General features: G+C 37.9%; 1 protein-coding gene across 1 annotated transcript in view; it reads right to left on the bottom strand.

Moving 5' to 3' along the window:
* The window catches only part of MTMR10 (myotubularin related protein 10), a 56,496-nt gene that overhangs the window by 21,394 nt on the left and 11,091 nt on the right, over positions 1-24,011 (bottom strand). The window contains exons 3-6 of the mRNA XM_026510319.4: positions 11,357-11,493; positions 9,677-9,749; positions 8,613-8,755; positions 2,030-2,120 (exon numbers count right to left, since the gene is read on the bottom strand). Coding sequence (XP_026366104.1) covers positions 2,030-2,120; positions 8,613-8,755; positions 9,677-9,749; positions 11,357-11,493 — 444 coding nt within the window. The remainder of the gene's footprint in view (positions 1-2,029; positions 2,121-8,612; positions 8,756-9,676; positions 9,750-11,356; positions 11,494-24,011) is intronic.

Below are 24,011 nucleotides of genomic sequence, written 5' to 3'. Positions count from 1 at the left end.
GGGCATCTTTCACTCACAAATTAATGAATTCTGACTGCAGTGTGTGGATAGTTCAGGCTTCTTTTGATCTTAAGGATGCAGTTTATGCTTCTGCAACAGCACGGAAGGATATTAAAGGGTGTTACCCTATGAGGAATCTTAACAAAACTCTGGCCAAGTGTTATGTTTATGAAGTACCTGTCAAAGCAGGAGGTGACTGAAGGATGTAATAAAGTGTTCCTGAATATTTGAAGTATTAATTATCAAATTTTATCAACAAGCTATACATAAGAAGACATATAGAACTGATTGATATAAATAAGAAAACCCGGCAGTAGAAGAGCTGTGGGTAGAATAACTATTTAAAGTATTATTAACCCAGAGATGCCCACAAGGAACGGATGAAGAAAACTGCAAAGTAACTGGAGCAGGCATCAGGTTCCCAAACGCGTAATGAAGTTTACTGCATATGCTGAGCTCAGGATCATTACATTACTGCGGAAATCATGGATCTATATCCTGGACGGAATCTTTTCTACTAGGAAAAAAACAGCATCAAGAATTGATCTGTACCATAAATTTAAGTGGGAATCAAAGACTCTTACGCCTCTTGGACCTCTTTTGAAACTTTCATTTCAGCTACTCTCTTGCAAGTGTAGGTGAGGATCTTATTGAAAATAACCTTGATGATCATGGTCTGTAGCTTGATGATGATCCAAAGAAATATTCACCTAATGAGCAGTGCAGGATCTACAAGACTTTTGTTTAGACAATCAGTGAATTTTGTAATTTATATTAAGAAATAAACTTTAAAAATTAATTATTTTGCTCAAGCCTAAGTTACAATTGGTTACATTTTGATATTTCTTATCAAATTTCTAATTAAATTAGAAATACTTTGTCATCCAATTTCTATAAATACAGCACCGTATGATAAAAGCTACTCCTTCTGCAAAGCATGACTTTCATACACCATCTCTATGGTGTTTACAAGTATCTTTTAAAGTAGTGAAAATATACTTTTACCATATGCATCTGCAGATACTCTGTATTGTTCCTACATCTTAATGTATTTACAATATAGTGATACTCAAACATGCTTTTATTACATAGATTAAATTACTACAGTATGTTTCGAGATCATAAAATGAAAGGCCAGTACAATTAATAATTTGTAAGATCCCCGTCCAGACCATGTTGGGGTGAAATGACCTTTCATTGTAAATACATAACTGATTTAATTTTCTTCCTTAATAGTGGGAGAACACGTGCCTTAGTAGGTTGAGTTGATGTGTGGTCCCTAATCCACAAGAGACTAATATGAGACTGACCCCTTTGTTTTTCCTCTATCCTTTTATGAGATTTTTTAAAATGGTTGATTAAAATTACATTTGCATATAAGAAATGTACAGAATTACATGATCATCTGGAATTTCCTTGGTGATGTCATCACTGAGTAATTACATATTCAGTATATGAACAGTACTATTTTAGTTTTACAAAAACTGCCTAGAATATACTTGTCCTTTGGACAAATGCTCCTCTTTCTTTCATCAATCTTATTAAGAAATATAAAGTCAGTATTTTGATGATCTCAATGATGATCTCTCCACTAAAACGTTTAACCACTTTAGCTTTTGCACGAAATCACACCATGTCAGAAAAGATCATGCATTTCAAATACCTTTTAATTTTCTGTCAGTCTTCTTAAAAGGTGAGATTATTTCAACTCAAGCTGTCAATTAAAAGTAGGGAGGAGGGGGATCTTTCTTCACCATAAAATACAAGCCAGAGACTGTAGGTAAAAGACCTGACATGATTCTTATGAGCCTATGTTTATAGCTGCTTATAGGTTCTTCCTGGTCACTTTCTAAGAAATCATCTAACAAATACTGTCTCTTTTAGTATATAGTGGTTTCTTCTCCAGTAGTTATGAAACTAATAATTCTACAATCATTAAAGCTTATGTACTTGGAAGCCTCTGATAAACATAAGAATAAAACTTATACAATGTAAAGTTAGTCACAATATTTAATATTTTCATATTTACCTGAATTGTGGTATTTTTTCCCAACATATTCAAATGCAAAGAGTAGCTGAAGGTCTGTTGGCTGGGAATAATGAGCTATTGCAAGGCATACCTAGGAAAAATTCTACATTTAGAATTTGATTTGAACACACTTATTTAAATGAAATGTACAATAAGGCCTTGATTACGGGGAGCATCATCTTGGGTGGGCCAGTGATTATAGGTACTTATTTACATGTTTTTTTCTGTTGAATCTACAATGTGAAAGAGCTCCTTAAGGCCAGGTATCTCATTCATTGTTGTGCTCCCAGGACACTGTTTATCATCTTTAGGGAGTACATGGTAAGAATTTAGTAAGTGTTTGCGGAGTTGAATTTTAACAGGAAAGTAATTTTATTCAAAAAAAGAAACCTGAAACCTAAAGAAGCATTCTCCAAAAAGGCAGTGATATATACATGTATACATACATACATACACACACACACACACACAAATATACACTCCTAAAGAAAGGATTTAAAAAGTTTCATTTCTGGTAGACTATAATGACTTAATACCAGCAATCTGGAAGGCTTAATGTAAGGTATGAAATTTTAATGTTCATACCTGATGGACTGAAAACAATCTAGACTTAATAAAAAAGCTACAATCACAAAAAATGAAAATTAGCAAGAAACCCAAAAGTACAGGGTGGCTCAAAGAGGTACATCAAAAAAACAAAACAAAACAACTGTGTATAAGAAATTGGTTTGAGACCATGTCTAGGGTAGAGAAAGTGTGGGCTTCTCAATCGAACAGATCAGGGCTTGAATCCTAGGGTCTACCAAACACTTGCCATGCAAATGGTATGAAATCAGTTCATCTCTCTGAGCCTCGGTTTGTGCAACTGTAAAATGAAGATAATATCTATGGCTATGCTAAGGATTAATAATCTTAATGCATGCCTGGCCTCTGCAGAAGCTCCATACATGGAAATATGGTTGATATTAGTCCCAAATGCTGTTGGAGAGAAGGAAGGACGGACAGTGCTCTACGTTGACAATGCCCTGGACTAGCCTGCAGAAGAAAATACTCTTAAATGATTGCAGCAGAAAGAAGAAATTTAAGACATTTGCAAGAAGAGAAGAGAAGAGAAGAGAAGAGAAGAGAAGAGAAGAGAAGATCTTAAAAAGATTAAATATCATGTAGAAGGAAAAGCATTAAGCCAGAACAATATACTTTTCACAGTGAGCAAGCAGGAAAAGTTTAGTTAATTGTTAGTCCACGTCAATTAGTGGTGTGTGGGAGGGTTGATGCAAATTCTACTAACAGGTAACTATGTGTCAAGTTCTTGTAAAAGTCTTGTAAAGTCTTCTACAAAATGTTTCCTGTCTTGCTGAATTAGAATATATGTACAAATAAGAGGACAGAGTTTACTACTAGCTTTACTTTTGACTAAAAACAGTAACAAAAGGTTCTTGAAACTTTAATGTAATACCTCAATTTTCTTGATGACTACAAGGAGAGCTTTCTAGAACAGTCCCATTTATGCAAGTAGGAGATGGTAATCTACATTCCCATCTCTACTCTGTCCAACAGTCTTCCTTGAGAGCTTCTTCTAGCAGCGAAACTACTGGAATTGGTACCTTGATGAAGTCCTCAGCCACCTCCTATTCCTCTGGGCACCATATGTAGTTTATAAGCTTTGTTGTACTTTCCTCAAGGTTAGCTTTCATTTTTATTCCATTTCTCTGCACTACCACAGCCATATTCTTAAGCCATACTCACCTCCTGGCAATTCTGTGAGCTTCCCTACATTCTGGAAAAAAAAAATTCACAATGCCTAAGAAGTCTCTTCTAAAGATGAATTCTGACCAACAACTTTGTTCCCCAGATAACCTGCTGTAGTTCCCAGATACCTGCCTAATAAAAGAAACCTTCTCATTCTTGATTCTTCACCAAGCTGGCTCTCCTCTACCAGACATCCCTTCCTTTCCCAATGTTCCCACAGTGGTCTCCTGCAGAGAACAACACCCTTGCACACTCTGCCTGCCTGCCTCCCAGCCACCTCCTCCGCCACACTCTGCCGGGAAATCCTTCTCCACTGCTCAGCCAACCATGCTGTCTCTGAAACTACCAGCTCTGTTCAACTCCAATCTCTTCACAGGCCTTCCTAGACGAAGCTGATGTCACAGTATTAACTGCAGAAACCCTTCCGTTCTCTCTGAAAAACAACCGCTCTGATATGAAGTGTCTCTTCAGTTAGCTGTGCTTGTATAGCTGAATTTCAAAGCCTTCATGACATAGTTTTGAGTGTAGATGAAAAGGTCATAAGGGTTCTTTTACTTCCACCATTAATTCAATCCCTCAAGGGCAGATGCTGCCTCTGTCATTCATTCGACAGGTATTTCCTGCACATCCACCACATCCAAAGCCCTGGGCTACGGCAATGGGCAACACAGACACAGATCCCCAGCCTCGTGAAGCTTATGTTCTAGGGGGAAAGACAGACATGAAACAAGAGAAACAAGAAAAACGACAGTATGTGAGATCATTGTAAGTGCTAAAGGAAAAAGAAGTCCAGCAGGGGAAGGATATGAAGTGTTATGGTGAGGCAGAGAAGGGAGCAGGTTAATAATTTAGAGGAGACCAGAAAAGACCTCTCTGTGCAGAGCTGAGTGAAGACCTGAAGACTGCTGCATTTCTGCTTTTTCTCAGTAGCTTCCTTAAGGTGCTCTGTGCACACCAGCTGCTGCGCTAAAAATACTAGTTGACAAAATTATTTACTAACATAGTAAGGAAAATGCTCTAAGCCAATGAAACGAGCATATCACGTTGTCTAACACATTTAGAAAGCAGCCACAGGCCTTGTTTACACAAAAGAAATTCACAGATCATTATGGAGTATGTTGTTTATGGTCACAAAGCAAAAAACAAACAAAGCAAACCCAACTAGGCAATCCCAACGTAGCCCATTTCTAAAAAGCCCTTTAGAATAGCACATATTTATAAAGGTTAGGAAACAAATGAGTATGTCTAATAGTATCTCCATTGCAAGAAGACTATAAACAATCTTGTGAAACCAAAACGGTTTAATCACCTGCATAATGGCTGATGGGAGGGGAGGGGGCACAACTTGAACTAAAGCTGGTACTGAGTAGTGTAATTACAAGTGTGTATAACTTATTTCTGTGTAACCTAAGCAAGGGGTATCTCTGGGGACCCAGATAAAGGCACATACCACTTGTGCTACCTGGGTTACATCCATGCTGTTATGTAGGACATTTTGAGAAGAGAAAGCCAAGAATCTTCTCCCTCAAGCTTCTCCCATACACACTCTGTAAAAAGCATATGTCCACATTCCTAGCTTCCATCAGCCTGAAATACTTAAAAAAGTAGGTCTCATTTTCATGTAAAATTATTCTAATTTTGCAATGTACTCCATAAGCATTAAAAATTTTTAGAAAAACTCTGCATCTTTAAAAACTGCTTCTGAAAATAGTTCATCTGCCCTGGCTGTCATAGGGAATGAAGAATATCTTGGTATTAAAGACATTAAATTATGATAAATATTTCATTGCAGGAAAAAAGTAAACTACTTCTGAAGTTATTTTTGGACTAAGAACAATCTTGTGGACAGAAGCCAGAAGTACCGACAGTTGGTTCCTCCTCTAAGACCAGCTGGGGGCGCAGCAGTGGAGAAGCTCAAACCTCATCAAGTTCTAGAACATGGGCAAACAAAACTGGTTTCCTGTATTTTGTGGTCTGAAAGCCACCAAAGAGTTAAGTCTCAGATTCAAGGCAAAAAAAAAGTTCAGGAAAGCCAACTTATTCTTCAAGTAGATGGGCTGAATTTTCACTTTTAGAAAGTATGCCTGACAAGTGGTTCACAACCAACTCATCTTGAGAATAAAGTAGAAACAAAGGGCATACATTTCACTTACCATCTTTATATATATGTACACACGCATATATATTTTATAAGTGATAAATCATTAAAAAACTTTTTTTTTTTTTTTTTTTTTTTTTTTTTGCTCCTCAGTTCTGAATAGAGGTTCTTCAAAAGGGAAGGGTGGCTCCAAATTGCTTTGAGGCTAGACATCCAATTCTGCAATATCAAACTCCCTTTTCCTTTATACAGATCTGTTCCAAACATGCTTATTTACTTGTGACAGACCAAGGATGAGGAGGACGAATGCTAATGGATGCAGGAGCACAGTGTCATCTAATTTTGTCATAACACAATTTAGGCAACACCAACTAGCCTACCAGAAGGTTACAGAGTAGTTTTTAACAAAACGTGAACCAATTAAGCATTTTGAGATTTCATATTTCAGATAGAAATATAAATGCTTTTGGTATTTCAAAGCTAATCAGTGGTTGACCCACCAGCGAACTCCAAATGTGCATCTGGTCATTGTAAAACAACTTATAAAATCAGAGCATTTCCAGAGAAAATTTAGCATTCAAAATTTCCGGGAGGTAAAATCAAGCTGTAACTTCCCAACTGTTACCTAATTTTAGATGAAAACTTTCACTTGAAATAAAAGAATATGCTAGAATTCTTGTTTTTAACTCATGAAGCCAGCGAGCTTTGGCAGCACACATGCCCTAACCTCTGTGTTAGAAACGTAAATCAGGGGGAAAATTCTCTATTTATATTCTTATTGCCTCTAATTTTCTTTCCTGTGCTTGCCCCTCCCCACAACATGACTGTACAAAAGACAAAAAGAGCATTTCTTTCAGGCCTGAGGTTACATGCTTTTAATATTTTAAGACAGAGGGGAAAGAATTTGTGCCACAAGTCTTGGGAAAGGGCATAAATAGCTGGACTAGGCTGTTTCATGCAGACAGTTCAGTGTGGCCCCCTTCATCACTTACCAGGAGTACAACAGACAAGGGATATCCTGAATTTCCAGAGCACTTACTGTTTCATTCATTTGGCAACTAATCACTTACGTGAAAACTTCTTTTATGCCACTACTTTGAGCCACTATTCAATTTTCATTTGTCATGCTCTATCTTCTCAACTAAGCACACTGCCTCACACATTAAAAATGACCAGCAGGTGTTTATTAGAAGGCTCAAGAATGAAGCCAGGTAAGTATGATTTCCAATTACTGAAACAGAATCATCTGAAAAATACAGCTGAGAGTGGGAGAGAGGGAAACTTTCTGAAAGTGTATTGGGCCACTGTATCAGTTTCTTACTTAAAAAAAAATCCTGTCCTACTAAATCTCTTAAGTTCTATGATGTCCCTATTTTTGAAATGCTATACATCTTGAAATTAAGATTTTCATATGTAGATTATTGATGCTTTGACTAATTACAATTATATATTTAAGCTCAAGAAAGTAACTCAGCTAAAATGTTTTTATATAGCCTACTAACTAATTAGTCTTAAAGTCTTTCTATATAAGAGTAGGCATCTCAAGTTAGTAAAATGCCAAAATCATAAACTGCAGAACTGAACAGATGAAAGGGGCCTATAAAATGTGAACCAGTTACGGCTACCTAGCTGAATTTTCGGTAACGTAGCATGCCGAAAGATGGTTTCAGACTCCACCTGAAAACTTTCAGCCATAGAACCCGCCATCACTCTGCTAGATAATCTAGTTCTAGAGGTCCAGCATGTTCAGATATTTATCTTATGTTTGCCTTCCTGTGAAGAAACTGTTGATTCTAAGTTCTAAAAATAAATCTACAATGTCCTCACCAAATTGTATGAAAACAGCTGCCTTAAGAATTTTCTGGCGACCTCATTTTGATATCAACAGAAAATTCACTGCAATATGTCTACTAACCAAGAAAACCAAATGCACCGGTGCATTGTGGGGTGGTGCAAAAGCTGACTCATTTCTGGGAGAAGGTTCCACTTCACTAAGAAACTGTTCCTTTATTCCCAATGTGTGGGAGCAGACTCTTCCTGGAAAGTGTTCTCTCCATTTGCTGCATCATAGATTAGCCCAGTAGAGCATCAGGTCCACCAGTTTTACTCCTCTGCCAAAGCCAAAATGTGGGATCAAGGAAGTGGGAATTTCTGCCCATGAATCTTAATCCAGGAGCAGGCAATAAACATTCCCCGGAAGGCAGGAGAAAAACAAAGCCAATTAAAAAGTCCCTAGCTTTTAGCTGTTCCTGTGCAATTGCACTCAAATTAACTCACTAAGATTTCTTTAAAGCACTAGTAATTATTAGCCCTCTCCCGTAACTGTACCTTTACCTAACCCTTATGAAACTTCAGTCTAGCTTTTAATCTGTTGATGATGTTCTGAGGTATTTTCTAAGGCTCTAATCGAGAAAGAAACCAGCTAGTCATGGTATAAATGCAAAAGATATACTAATTTCCACATCACAGTTTCTAGTATTGTAGGAGCTGATTAAAAAAAACCCAAAAAATAAAAAACCTATATAGAATACTTTAAAGCAGCCATAAATTAGTCCAAGGAAACAGTTCTATTAACATTCCTCGCTTTAACTTTACCTACGGAGATATCTGATGACTTCCCCTAAAAAAAAAACAAAAAACCTGAGCAACTGAGAAAAGAGAACTTCCATATAGAACTGGGGTAATATTGGTAATATAGTAGGAAACCCAAAACGTGATAAAGCTTAATAGTATTACCTTTTTGGCACTTTCAGGACCTGATTCATCAAAGCGAAATCTGACAATTCTGAAATCTTTACAGTAAATAATTAACTCTGTTGGATTAAATTTCAGTTTCTGGTTAGGACCTAGGACTTTCTGCTTCCTCTTGTGGTCATTTACTAAAAATGAAAAAATAAAGAAAAAATGTGTAAGAATTATTTTTTGTTACTCTTTAGTATACTTTAACAAATTATTACTGAAAATAATTAGAAGGTTACCCACTACTTAAAACTGATTCTCTGGAATCTTCTATATTGGTCTACAATTTATAGAACTTGGAAAGGGAATCAGTTTTAACTTTGCTTTTGACTATATTTTAAATGATCTTTGTACAAAACCACCATCATCTAGATACATTTAATGCTTAAAATTTTAATTAAAAAGAGGAAAATAGGGGTGCCTGGGTGGCTCAGTCGTTAAGCGTCTGCCTTCGGCTCAAGGCGTGATCCCGGGATTCTGGGATCGAGCCCCACACAGGCTCCTCCGCTAGAAGCCTGCTTCTTCCTCTCCCACTCCCCCTGCTAGTGTTCCCTCTCTTGCTGGCTGTCTCTATCTCTGTCAAATAAATAAATAAAATCTTAAAAAAAAAAGGGGGGGGGAAATATTTAGAAAGCATAAAAAGCTAAATATGCTATATTTCTATTTGAAAATAATTTATTGACTTCAGGGCACCTGGGTGGCTCAGTTGGTTGAGCGTCCAACTCTTAATTTCAGCTTTGGTCATGATCTCAGGGTCATGGGATTGAACCCGGCATCAGGCTCTGCACTCAACGGGGATTCTGTTTGAGATTCTCACTCTCCCTCTCCCTCTTCCCCTCCCCCTGCTCGAGCTTGCTCTCCCTCTCTCTTAAAACAAATAAATGTTTAAAAAAATAATTTATTGACTTCTCTTTCATTAATATTCTTGGGACTCAAAAAATAGGGGGAAAACGTAAACCTACAGAAATAAAATTCCAACCCAAATATTTGAGAGGTGTGATGCTTCAAGCAATACTTCCTGAGAATTAGCTTTTATGGACTTAGTAAGGAATACTACATACCTGTGACAATTTGCTCAATACATGTTAAAGGGACATCATGCTCCCCAAGAAGAAGGTTTCTGTAATGGAATCTCTGAAATAAAAATTATGTTCATGTTAAGTTTTTCCCCAACAACCTCAAATGGTAGTAACAGCCTTACTTCTACACATGATAAGAAGCTATGATGACTATCTCTAAAAAGAACAAAAAGCTTTTGTCTGCAGTACTATGACAGTTCTAAGGAGGGAGTATCTTAGAACACACTTCAGTCATGAAAAGGTAAAAGAAACATGCTGTGTTCACACTCTCCCCACCTTTCTCTCCATACTTTTAAATATGAAATGAGGTTAAACTGTATACGATAATACCATAATATCCAAGAAATGTAATATTACCAATCACTTCATAGGCAACCATTTGCACATCTAGTTCTGGTTAAACCGTCATTTAAATAATAAAGAAAGACTCTTAAGTCATCAGATTTTAATGGGTAAAATCATGGCTTGATTTTACAAAGGAGACTTTAGAAAATCACTCTTTAGAAAGTAGAGCAGAAATTCTACTAGAAATAAAAATCTTCAGGCAAACTATAGCTTTTTTTTTTTAACCCATCAACGAACACTTTATACCCATTTTTAAACTGAGAACATAGCTGACGCTATTAACCTGCTGTCAGTATAGCACTGGTTTATTTCCCCTATCACTGGTATGAAATGTGAGCTATTTTAAGTACACGCATCTCATTTACAGTGAAATCTGCAGCCACAGATAATAATGAAGCTAAAAACAAAGGGGAAAAACCCAAGCCTACAGCCAAATAAGTCAGTGTGTCTACACACTAGGTATCTGTAAATGCCTTTAGTCTAAATATACCTACAATGGTTTGCAATAAACGCACAAATATAAAGTAAATATTTTGGTAAACTAATGAATGACTGTATGAAATATACTTATCCCAAGTCAGACACTTCAGTCAAAAGTTTACATTAATATCCAAATATTTGATTAGAGAACAATTCCTATTATAAATAAAAGTCTAGGGGATGAAAGTATATAACACGTTACAAGCCAAAATAGAACAGCCAAGGAAAAGTCCAGAATTTTTAAGTTAAATCAAATGAATACCTGAACTTTTAAAAACCAAAATTAAATGGTACTACCGTTTTCCAGTGAGACTATAAAATGGCAAGAGGGTTATTAAAGAAAAATTTTATTAATACTTTTCTTCATTCTAACTGTACTATAAATTTGAAATTTCAAACTAGAATTTGATGTTTCAGAAAAGGAATTAGTTAAAAATACTATGAAATCTATAAAATGTCCTGTGTTTATACAATTATTTGCTAAATAATTAAGCTCTTCTCTTTAGGACTAGTAAAAAAATAAGGACAGCTTCATTTTTAAAAGCAGTTTAAAATATGTAGAAGAAAGAAAATACTAACTCCATTATTGAAAGGATATCTAAGCAATAATCGCAGGAGATAAAAAAGCAAGGTGATTCAACCATCTCACTAATTCTACTCCTTGAGTCTCAATAGTCTCCTTACACTTTATTCTGAATTTCAATATAATACATTCCCAACATTGTTAATCATGTAATGATTTCATTATAATTTTCCATATCTGTGCTTTATGTAATTGCATGTACTGCTTAGAGTCAAATCCTTGATACAATTAAATAGCACCCAAACAACACACACCTGTAAGGGCATCGGGTCATCCGTAATAAAGGAAATTTTGAAGTTACTGCAGATCAGCTTTCCCCACAGATCGTACTGACTTGTGTCCGTTGCAATGCATTTTCTCACAAAATTGACTTCATTTACGACAATTTCTCCTTTTCAAAAAGAAAAAGATTGTGTGAGCTACAACTATACCACAAAATATCTACAGTCACTGTGTGGCCTACAAGGACTACTTCATGACAACGAGACCAAGAATGAACTCCAGAGGCTCACCAGGTGCCAGGAGCGCTTTTATCCTCACAACAGCAGCAGTGACAGTGAGGCGCTGCCCGCCATTTGTAAGATACAGAAACTGAGGCACGAAGAGTTGAGGGGTCTGAGGTGGTTCAACCAGAAAGGCTAAAACCGAGCCTGCATTCTTGAGCACTAGGCGATACTGCCTCTCATAATCTTTTATTGAAAGGCATTCTGGAGAAGAAATAAACTACACTCTGTTCTTCAGAGTACTACTCGATGGAATATTTGTGTTTTAACAATATGTGACTTCACATCCCAAACCAATGTCTTTAATTCCTTCACTAACGGACGAGAAACAGAGTTTGGGTTTAACCTCAAAATTAATAATACAATCTATTATTGGTAAATAGGGTTCAGGATGGTGAGCTAGGAAGACCCTGAACTCATCTCCTCTGGTGGACATACTGAGTCTATAGCTACATACGGACAAGTTCCTCTTAAAAAAAAAAAAAAAACCTAAAGGCTAGCTGAGCGATGGCTACACGTGTACTGGGTAAATGAGAACTAAACCATAAGCAAGCAGGTAGGAGAGGCTGGGACATAATCTCACTATAAACTCCATCTCTGCATGGTGACCTACAACCAGGATGGAACTCAAAACCCAGAGGCTCTCCCTTAGGAGTGAAGGGTTCAAATGCTACATCAGGCATCCCAAGTTTTAACACACACCTTGAGAGACAAGCCCCCAAAACATGGAACTCTGAAAACCAATGAGGCTTGTGTCCCAAGACCTATAAGACCCTAGAGATCTGAGAAACTGCTCTTAAAAGGCTCAGACACTTGGACTCATACACCCGGGGACCCAGGTCAGAGGCAGCAGTGGTGCCCAGACGTAAGGTGAAGGAGGCTCACCTGCTTATATTAAAGCATTGGCCTGAAGGGCAGGTGCCTTATTTAACACATTATGTAGGACCCTGTTGGAACACTCTCTGGGGACACAGACTAGTGGGCACCACATTCACACACTCTCTGCTGTGCTCAGAGCACCAATCTCTCTCAGAAGGGAGCTTTTACATACATCTGGTACCCTGATTTTTGTGGCTTCCAACTAGGGAGCACCTCTTGATTGCCTGGTTCTGGAGGCCAGGGGAGCTTGTGTTCTTCGTCCCATGGGATGTAATAATTGTGAGACCCAGAAAGGAGCTCATACACCTGCCTGGAGCTCTGATTTTTGTGATTGCTGCCAGGGGACATCTCTACATCATGTGGCTTTGGTAGGAGATGTACACTTATAGGTCCCACAGGACTATAACCAACAGAGAAAGAGTTCTTAAACAGCTATCACCCCCAGGGTATAGTAAGAGGCAACAGACCCAGGAGCACAGTCTTTCTGTGAAGAAGGACCATTAGCTAATCATCACAACTGCAGCCTGAAAGGCAAGTTTCTAACGACACACAAATCTAGGGTCTACTGTAATCCACTGCAGAGACCTCGGAGGGTATGTGCTATCTTTGTGCTCATGCTCTGTAGCACTTCAGGGCATCAGTGTCTCCTGGAGGGACACTTTACATGTCTCTGGTGTCCTGGCTTTTATGTCTGGAGTCCTAGTTTTTGCAGCTGCTGCCCAGGGGACACCCACTGATCATCTGGCTCTAGTGGCCAGGGGGGTTTGCATTCTGGATCCCATGACACTGTGGCAATGAGAGAGATGGTTCTTGGCAGGCAACCACCCCTAGGGTGGTGTGCAGACAGGAGACAGGCACCACCCCCACCTCCCTCCCCAGTCTTTCTGAAGGAGGCCTCTCTGCTTATGCTAGAGCAGGCTTCAGGTGTGGCATACATTTAGTGGTCTAGAGAACTGCTGTCAAAGAAAGTGGGCTATGGAGGCCATCTTGATGTTCTCCCTTTGCCTTTCACCAGCCTACCAGGGTCACCCAGAAAAGAGCTTGTACACTTTTCTGGAGCACTGATTTCTGTAACTGCTACTTAAGGGACACCTCCAGCTCTCCTGGCTTTTGTGGCCAGTAGGGCTTATGCTTGTGGTCCCCCAAGACTATATATATTTGCATACCTTAAAAAGTTGATGCCTGAGGGTTTGGCATCCAGTCAGCCAGAATCTAGGTGCTGAGATCCTCCCCTCTGGAACACTGACTGGTTTGGCACATCCTAAACTACTGGGAACTATTAAAAATCTAATAGGCTGATTGGACAAACAGGATGGTTTGAGAGATAACAAAAAGCTGGGGGAGGGCTGAACAATAAGGTTCATCTCCTACACAGGGCCCCTCCTTCAAGACTGGGAGAGGTAGTTTTTTCATCTACTATACAGAAACCAACACAGAGAGTCAAGCAAAGTGAAGAAACAGAGGAATAAGTTCCAAATGATAGAAAAGATGAAACCTTAGAGGAAAAAAACTTAGTTAAACAGAGATAAGTAATTCGCCTGATAAAGAGTTCAAAGTAATGGTGGTAAAGCTGCTCACCGAAAACGAAAGCACTAACTCAAAAAGATAAATGTACCCCTAGGTTTATCACAGCATTATTTACAATAGTTAAGACATGGAAGCAACATAAGTATCCTTAATAGACAAACAGATAAGGAAAATGTGGTATATAAACACAATGGAATATTACACAGTCATAAAAAGGATGAGATCATGCCACTTGAGACAACATGAATGGACCTAGAGGGTATTATGCTAAATAAGTCAGACTGAGAAAGACAAATACCACATGATTCCACTCATAAGTATAAAAATAGACAAAAATCAAAATCAGAACTATACATACAGAGAGCAAACTGATGGTTGCCAGAGGGGAGGAGAGTGGGTGGCTGGGCAAAGAAGCAGGAGATACAGGTCTCCAGTTACGGAACGAGTAACTTACAGGAATAAAAAGCAGAGCAGAAGGAATACGTCACTGATATTGTAATAGCTACGTAATAGGTCAGATGGTAGTTACACTTGTGGTGAGCAGAGCACAATGTGTAAAGTTGTCAAATCACTAAGTTGTATACCTGAAACTAATGTAACACTCTGTGTCAACTATACTCAGATTAAAAAAACTGCATTTAAATTTAGGAAAAAATGATGATCACCAAACTGGGAAGAAAGAAATGCACACATACAATGAGAACTTCAACAAAAGGATGGAAGATGTAAGAAGATACTTAACAGAAGTCACAGAATACAATAACCAACCAAAAATGCCCCAGAGGGGTTCAACAACAGACTACATGAAAAAAAAAAAAGAAAGACTCAATCAACTTCAGGACAAGGCAATAAAACCCACCCAAATCAGAACAGCAAAAAGAAAAAAGGAATGGAAAAATGTGAGGATAGGTTAAAGGACTTACTGGAAAACATTAAATGGACTAACGTTTGCATCATAGGGCTCCCAGGAGAAGGGAAAGGGGGAGAAATCTTATTGGAAGAAATAATGGTTGAAAACTTCCTAACCTGGGGAAGGAAACAGACATCCAGATCCAGGAAGCTCAGAAAGTCCCCAAAAAGAGGAACTCAAAGACACCCACACCAAGACACACTGTAATTAAAATGTTAAAAGTTAAAGACAGGAGAGAATATTAAAAGTGGCAAGAGAAAAACAACTTACTACTAAGGAAGACCGACAAGGCTATCAGCAGACCTTTCAGCAGAAACTGCACAGGCCAGGTGAGAGTGACGCCATATATTCAAAGTGCTGAAAGAAAAAACCTTTCAACCAAGAACACTCTACACAGCAAAATTATTATTCAGAAGTGAAGAGGAAATAAAAAATCTTCCAGACAAGCAAAAGCTAAAGAAGTTTATCACCACTAAATCAGCTTTACAAGAAATGTTAAAAAGACTTCTTTACGCTGAAAAAAAAAGGGTACTAATTAATAACAAGAACACATATGAAAGAACACATCTCACTGGAAAGATAAACATACAGTAACGGTAGTGATTACCTCTAAAGCTATTAAGAAGGTTAAAAGACAAAAGTAATAAAATTACCTAAAACCATAATATTTGGTTATGGAATACGGAAAATGAAAAAGATGTAAAATATGACATCAAAAACAAAGTGTGGGCAGGAAGAGTAATAATCTTGAGCTTTACAATGGGATAAAACAAGTTGTTATCAACTTAAAATAGAGTGTAACAGAAGTTGTTATATGCAAGCCTCATGGTTGCAAAACAAAGCAAAAACCTATACTAAATACACAAAAGATAAAGAGAAAAGAATATAAGCATACCACTAAGAAAGCCATCAAACCACAAAGGAAGAGAACAATGAAAGAAAGCAACAGAGGAACTACAAAAATTGCCAGAAAACAAGTAATAAAATGGCAATAAGCACATAACTCTCAATAATTACTTTAAATGTAAATGGACTAAATGTTCCAATCAAAATACACAGAGTGGGTGAATGGATTAAAAAAAAACAAGACTCACCTATATGCTACCTGTAAGAGATTCACTTTAGATGTATGGACACAGACTGGAAAAGAAGGATGAACAAGGGATTTTCCATGCAAATGGAAACCAAAGCTGGAGTATATATACTTACATCAGACAAAATAGACTTTAAAACAAAGACTGTGATAACAAAGAAGGGTGCTACAAAATGATAAAAGGGTCAATCCAATGAGAAGATAGAACATTTGTAAACACTTATGCACCCAACCTAAATACATAAAGGAAATATAAATATATAAAAATATAAAACCTAAATATATAAAGGAAATATTAACAGGCCTAAAGGGAGAAATAAGACAGCAATATAATAATGGTTGGGGACTCCATTATTGTCAATAATTTGAATAAATTACTAAATGCACAAGAAAATTACAGGCCAATTTCCCTGATGAACACAGATGCAAAAAACCTTAAAGACTTCATCAAAAAACTGCTAAACTAATAAATTCAGTAAAAATCAATACACAAAATTTGGTTACAATTCTATATACTAATAATGAACTATCAGAAAGAGAAATTAAGGAAACCCATTTACAACTGTATCAAAAAGAATAAAATACCTAAAACTAATTTAACCGAGGTGGCAAAAAACAAAACAAAACAAAACAAAAAACCCAACCTGTATATTGAAGACTGTAAGATATTAATTAAAAAAACTGAAGATGACAGAAATAAATGGAAAGATATCCCATGCCCACAACTGGAAGAATTAATATTGTTAAAATGCCCATTCTACACAAAGCAATACAAATTCAATGCAATCTTTATCAAAATTCCAGTGGCATTTATCAAAGACATAGAACAATCTTAAAATCTGTATGGAACCATAAAAGACACCAAATAGCCAAAGCAATCTTGAAAAAGAACAAAGCTGAAGGCACCATGTTCCCTGATTTCAAGCTATATTATAAAGCTATGGTAATTAAAACAATATGGCCATTGTAAACAAACACATAGATCAATGGAACAGAATAGACAGGCCAAAAATAAACCCACCCACACATATATGGCCAATTAATTTATAACAAAGGACCCAAGAGTATACAATGGGGAAACGACAGTCTCTTCAATAAATGGTATTTTGAAAATAAGATAGCCATATGCAAGAGAATGAAACTGGACCACTATCTTACATCATACACAAAACTTAACTTAAAATGGATTAAAGACTTGAATGTTAGACCTAAAACCATAAAACTCCTAGAAGAAAACATAGGTGGTAAACTCCTTAACATAGGTCTTGGTGCTTATTTTTTTGAATCTGACACCAAAAGCAACAAAAGCAAAAACAAACCAGTGGGACTACATCAAACTAGAAAGCTTCTGCCAGCAAAAGAAACCATCAACAGAATGAAAAGGCAACCTACTGAATGAAAGAAAATACTCTGAAATTATATGAGGCTAACATCCAAAATACATAAAAACTCATACAACTCAACAGCTGAAACAAAACAAAACCTGATTTTAAAAATGGGCAGAAGATCTGAATAAATATTTCTCCAAAGACGACACACAGATGGCCAACAGGTACATGAAAAGATGCTCTATATCATTAATAGGGAAATGCAAATCTAAAGTACAATGAGACATCACCTCACACCTGTTGGAATGGCTATTATCAAAAAGATTAGAAACAACAAGTGTTGGTAAGGACGTGGAGAAAAGGTAATCCTTCTACACTGTTGGTAGGAATGTAAATTGGTGCAGACATTGGAGAACAGTATAAAAGTTCCTCAAAAATTAAAAACAGAACTACCATATGATCCAGCAATTCCACTTCTGGGTATTTATCCAAAAACTTAGAACATTAACATGAAAAAATATATGCACCCACATGTCACTGCAGCATTATTTATAAGAGCCAAAATATGGAAACAAAATAAGTATCCATCAGTGGACGAATGGAAAGAGAAGACGTGGCACGCACACACACACAAGCACACACACACACACACACACACAGTATTATTCACTCATAAAAGAAAATGAAATCTTGCCATTTGCAACAACACAGATGCACCTTAGGGGCATTATGCTAACTGAAATTAGTCAAAGACAAATACTTAAGAATTTCTCTTATATGTGGAATCTAAAGCACAAACAAACAAAAACAACCCAAGGTCTTAGATACAGAGAACAACTTAGTGTTTGCCAGAAGTCGAGGACAGGAGAAATGGGTGAACTGGTTTGGTTTTTTTTAGTTTAAAAAAATTGAATTAAAAAAAATTTAAATAAGGTATATTCCATAAAGAAGTGAGTTCTCTGTACCCTAATTATAACTTACTTGGCAATAAAACTTTAAAATACAGTTTTAGAGCTAAAAGGGAAGATTAAAGAAAGAAATATAACGGGTCAAAACAAAATTTACAATGTGCTTTGAAAGGAATAACTTATTTAAAGTGTCATCTTCATTAAAATAACCTCAATTTCAAGATCTAAAATTCAACTAGACCCAAGGACATTTTTAAGCCATCCATCTCCAGGGTCAACGGTAGAAAAGTAAGGGTACTGATCTACTTCATCTATATTTATCACTATAAAAACCTTAAGAGTGGTGCATAGAACCTGTTTGCTGACAAGCACCAAATACCTACCAATACAAGAATGCCACTGTAGTCTCAAAATGATCCTTTCTCTCAACAAAACTGTTACAATACATTTGAGTTGCAATAATAATTTTTATTCCAAGTTCTTAAAAATACATAAGATTATTTTTAAAACAGCAACCTACCATTTACTTAAGGATTTAATTCAAATTTACTCATGTCAAATTCTCAGCTTAAACCATCTGAGTAATTTTCCACCCTGAAGACAAGCCTTCTTCACATGGCCTGTGAGGTCCTGCCCCCTCCCCCTCTGCCACTGTCCGCCTTCACACTCACACCACAGTGCTTTTTTAATCCCTCCTAGGGATCATACTGCTTCCACTGGATGGGGTCTTTGCACATGTTCCCACTTCCCGGAATATTCTTCATTAGCCTAATGACTTTCTCATAAATGCTTTTTTTTTTTTTAAATCCCTCTGCCTAGATTAAATCCCTCAATCCTAGCATCATATACTTGTAATTCCTAGCATTTACACAGCCACAATTATACATATATTTTTAAATCACTGCCTGTCCCACCCTTAGGATCATATGCTTCATGAGGGTAGAAGGTGGACTGATTTTTCCTCAATGCTGAAATTTCAGTTCCTAGACAAATGCCTAGCACAAGGTAGGTGCCTATTAAATGAGTGCTGAACATGTGAATGAATTAAATCACTTCACTTCTCCCTGGTTCACCAGGCAACTACCACCAATGGAAGAGAAGGTGCTCCAGACAGAACAGAAACAAGGAATTTAACATGGCCCAGCAGCCAAGAGGGTGAGGAGATAAACTGCACGGGTAAACTCATATGAAGTTAGAAAAAAGGAACAGAACTGCTGCGCTTGCCTACCACATACATAGGGAGCCGTTAAATCTACCAATGGGAGTTTCTCAACATTTTTCCTATTTGATTCTTTCAACAGGTATGGCAGATAAGGGACTTGGACCCAAAGAAGTTGTATCACTTTCCTAAGATTTAAAAGATAGTAAGAAGTAAATTTTCAACTGATAACCAAGTGTTCAGATTTCAAATCCAGTATTTCTCTATGCTTACACAAAATTAATGTACTGTACCTAGAAACAGGAAGCACCAAAAGTGAACTAAAGCTTCAAAGTACTAGTCTTAACTGGATTTTAATGATAAAATTTTAAATGACAAAAATATATATTGAAACTCATCAAATAATTCAAATACATAAAATTTAAATCTTCCATAACTCCTTGAACCCAATTCCTCCCAATACCAGAATGTGGGCTAGTGAGTACTCAACCCTTTCTTCCCACCAAGAAATCTTAGCTACCAATTATAAGAGGGCCTTAACTTGAAAATAAAACAAGCAAAACCCTAAATTAGCCACATTTCACACAGTTAGATGTTGTACTCTTGTAACACTGATTTCTTCAGAGTAAACTACTGGCTCACAAAGCAGAGCCTACATCACTTCACGCTGTGCTGCTTTTCTTAACTAGCAAACTCATCCACCCAAGGACTCTCAAACCAATGCTACAAAAATTCATTCGGTTATAACTCAAAAGATTCATATATATTTTTTATATATGTTATACTCAAAAGTTTACTTTAAAAAAAAAAAAAAGCCACACCACAGGATTTTAGGTTTCTGAGAAGGGGAGAAGACATGATCATGGAAAGAAGGAAATGGAGGTCTTGTGCGACAGGACATGGCGGCCTTACAGTACCATCAGCCAATTGTATTTATGAGGCACACACTCAAGGACAGCCCCTCTTCTCTAGCAACGTGATTCTCTTACTGATGGCACAAATGTAAAATGTCAGGCCCATGAATGCAGTAAGAATGAGCCAAAAATAAAAGGGGAATGCATTTAATGAGTTCAGAGGATGGCTGAGCACAGTCATCCTGGTTTTTGTAAGTAACATTTTACTGAAACATATCCATGCTTATTTGTGTATCAGCTATGACTGCTTTCATGGGACAAAGGCAGAGCTGAGTACTGGCAACAGAGACTTTATGGCCTTCAAAGTCCAAAACATTTACCGCCTGATACTCTACAGAAAGTTTGCTAGACATGGTTCAAGGGCTTTTACATATATTCAGATGGATACAGAAACATAAAGAGATGTGTATACACATGGGTTAGTAACACAGGTGCATATTTTCTACTCTGGCCCCTACAGGCCTAAAATCAGTGACACTCCACAAACAAAGCACATTCGGCACAGGAATCTTGGTATTTAAAGACCATTCTCCAATGACAGGAACCTGGGATCCTTGCAAAAACAGCTAATTCCAGGGCCAGGGCAGAAGAAACACAACATAAGTAGGGAGTCTCTGGTAGTTCCAGAATGCCAGAAAGTAAGGAAGGAGAAAGAGTAGGGGGGAGGACATTTCAAAAGGATACAGGCACCAACATGAAAGAATTCATCAGTCCATCAGTAAAAATGGAGAAACTGTCAGACTAAAGATGCTAAGGAGACATAATGACTAAATGCAATATGGTATCCCTGATGGCATCTTGGAACAGCTAATGGACATTAGTGGAAAAACTAGGGAAATGTGAATAAAACTTGCATTGCTAATTTCTTAATTTAGCTAAATTTAACAAGGTCAGGTAAGATATAACATTAGGGGAAGCTGGGTAAACAGTGTATGTTAACTAGCTGCACTCTTTTATACAACTCTTATAAATCCAAGTGTATTTAAAAATAAAATTACTGAGAGAAAACTGGACAAGAAATAGAAAAATAACGACAACAACAAAAGCTGAATAGGGACTCTCGGGGCTGTGGTCTTTTTTTTTTTTTTTTTTTTTAAGATTTTATTTATTTATTCGACAGAGATAGAGACAGCCAGCGAGAGAGGGAACACAAGCAGGGGGAGTGGGAGAGGAAGAAGCAGGCTCATAGAGGAGGAGCCTGATGTGGGGCTCGATCCCAGAACGCCGGGATCACGCCCTGAGCCGAAGGCAGACGCCTAACCGCTGTGCCACCCAGGCGCCCCAAGGGGCTGTGGTCTTTTAAGGAAACTGAAGTGTCAAACAGCACTGAGAGTGGAAAATGGGAACGAACCCTTGGGAGAGAAGAGAAGTCGGGTGGATGGAGGGGAGGACAAAAAAGAGGGCACTGCTGGAGAGATCCTCTGTTTGGGTCTTCTTATTATAAGCATAAAATTAAGTAAGTGTCAAGTTAACCTGGCTTGAGTTTTATTTGATAATGCTAAATTATGTTCACATGGAACCAGTCTTTAAAATGTTTGGCTCATGTAGCACAGCTGTCCGCTCTCATAATAATTTTCTGCTCATACAACATAAAAAAAGCAGTAACAGTGGGTAGGAACTGTTAAAGCTACTGCAAGTACTGCGGTACTGGGGGCCAGAACACTAGCTTAGAGACAGGAAAGAAAAAAATAGGAAATGGCCTGTTCCTAGAGAGAATAGATACATAAATAGAAGAGTATTGAGACTGTCCTCGCTGCATCTTGAATTAGTGAGCCCTAAGAAAGAAAGCGCCTAACAAAAGCTTCAATCTGCAGAAGACCACGCAGTTTTCCCAGGGACTGTATTCCTGTGCCTGTCAGGTGGCCGAGCAGTACTGTGCTAGCCAGCTTGCACCAGCTCAGGAGAATCTCCAGTTCCTCTCCACCACCCCCCCCCCCCACCCTACCCCGCAAACCCTGGCTCTGGGCACTCAAGTTGACAGCCTGCAATCAGCTCTAATGGGAGGATTTTCACCACCAAGCACCTTCCAGCACACCACCGGAGGGAAGCCACAGGGAGGCCTCACGCAAGATAAAGGAGGAAATTTGTTTCATTGTGGGGTAAGCAAAAGGCCTGCAGAAAAAGCTATCTAAATCAGATGATGGGTCAAGAGTTTCTACTACAACCTGGGAAGGGATCAAGAAATCATCAAAGTTTGTTTTCTCAAGACCCTTTTACCCATAAAAATAAATATGGGAATATAATTAAAATTAATAAATTTTCAAAAATGGTATAGCTAAGAAAGTTAACTTCCAGAGAACCAAAAAATCATATCATCTTTCATAATACCCTCCACGTTTAGAAAGTCAATACATGTTTGATGAATAAATTTTCTCATAATACATTTTAGCTTGGAAAACAGTTTAAGACAAAGCCTTACTGCATACAGTGGCTAATTAACCTACGGAATGTGTTTAGGCCAATACAGAATTCAATATGTAGCTTTACATATGGTGACTGACTGCCTGGAATCGAGGGGATTCTCTGCATACGGGACTTTCAGCACTAATACCAGGATGGTCACAGGCAAAGTGGGACCAGTTGTCACCCAAGCTATAGATAAATTCAGGAATTAAAGTGGCCTAAAAATTATTAAGGGAGGTTGAAACTATATGGAAGACAAACACAAAACATCTGATGCTATCATGGGTACTAAGGGTCCAATTTTGCAGGTCACACAATACAGAAAAGCATGTAATCAAGTAGCATGTCCAGTAAGTGCCACCCACAATGTGGGCTGACGGAGGGTTAGAAGTGCAGACCCTGGGAAGAAACCAGAAGGAAATCTTGAAGGCAGAAAAGGACTGAGATAGAGAGAACATGTGATGACAACAGTGACAAAGGCCTAAATAAGGAATCAGGCATCTGGGAGAGAGAAGGGAACCAGCCTGACTGTGGCAAGTTATCAACCCTGGGTAACAGGGCAGAGGTCAGCAAGGTGGAGTGCTGGCAATTTATAGGGGTTACAGAATTTGGGTTTTTATCGTGGGTAAGCAGGATTTTACTTGGGCAAGTTCATGGAGAGATTCTGAGCAGGAGCTAAGATACAGAGAGACTAATGGTCGGTCAGAAGCGAGGAAGCGAGTCACAAAATGCTGGCCTGCGGTTCTGCGGTGGCAGCCTGAGGAGGACCGCTCTAAAGGCTCCGCAGGTGAGGGACAAACGTAATAGTTCCGTGCTTCACTGTTCCAAAGTGGAGTCACAAGTCCTTCGGGGCTTTCAAAAGCAACGTATGTATAAATTAAAATACTACAAAAAAATCAGTCTACAATCATCTCTAAAGCTGAGCTACAAAAAGGTATTAAAAAACCACACAAAACGTAAAATACCCAAAAAAAAATGTCTACCTTTAAGGGACTTACCGTCCAAGTGAGGAAATAAGAATTACAATGAGGCCGAAGACAAGAACAGTACATAAATGGTCTAAACAATGAATATGTAAAAAAATAAACAAGACATCTACCCAACAATGGCTATTTTCATTTTCCAGATGGCCCGGGGTCGTATGCTTTCCTGATCCGATTACAAAAGACTCTGACAATGAGTGCATTCATGATCGATCTCATAGCTAATCTTGATGCTGAAAGCGCGGCTGGTGTCACAGATGGGAAGGGGGAAAGAGCTGCGCTGACACACAGCCTTAGCACAG

This window comes from Ursus arctos, unplaced genomic scaffold (genome assembly GCF_023065955.2).
Source record: "Ursus arctos isolate Adak ecotype North America unplaced genomic scaffold, UrsArc2.0 scaffold_28, whole genome shotgun sequence".
NCBI classification, from domain to species: Eukaryota; Metazoa; Chordata; class Mammalia; order Carnivora; family Ursidae; genus Ursus; species Ursus arctos.
Note: the sequence above shows the minus strand (reverse complement) of the source record. Positions and strands in the feature narration are given on the sequence as shown.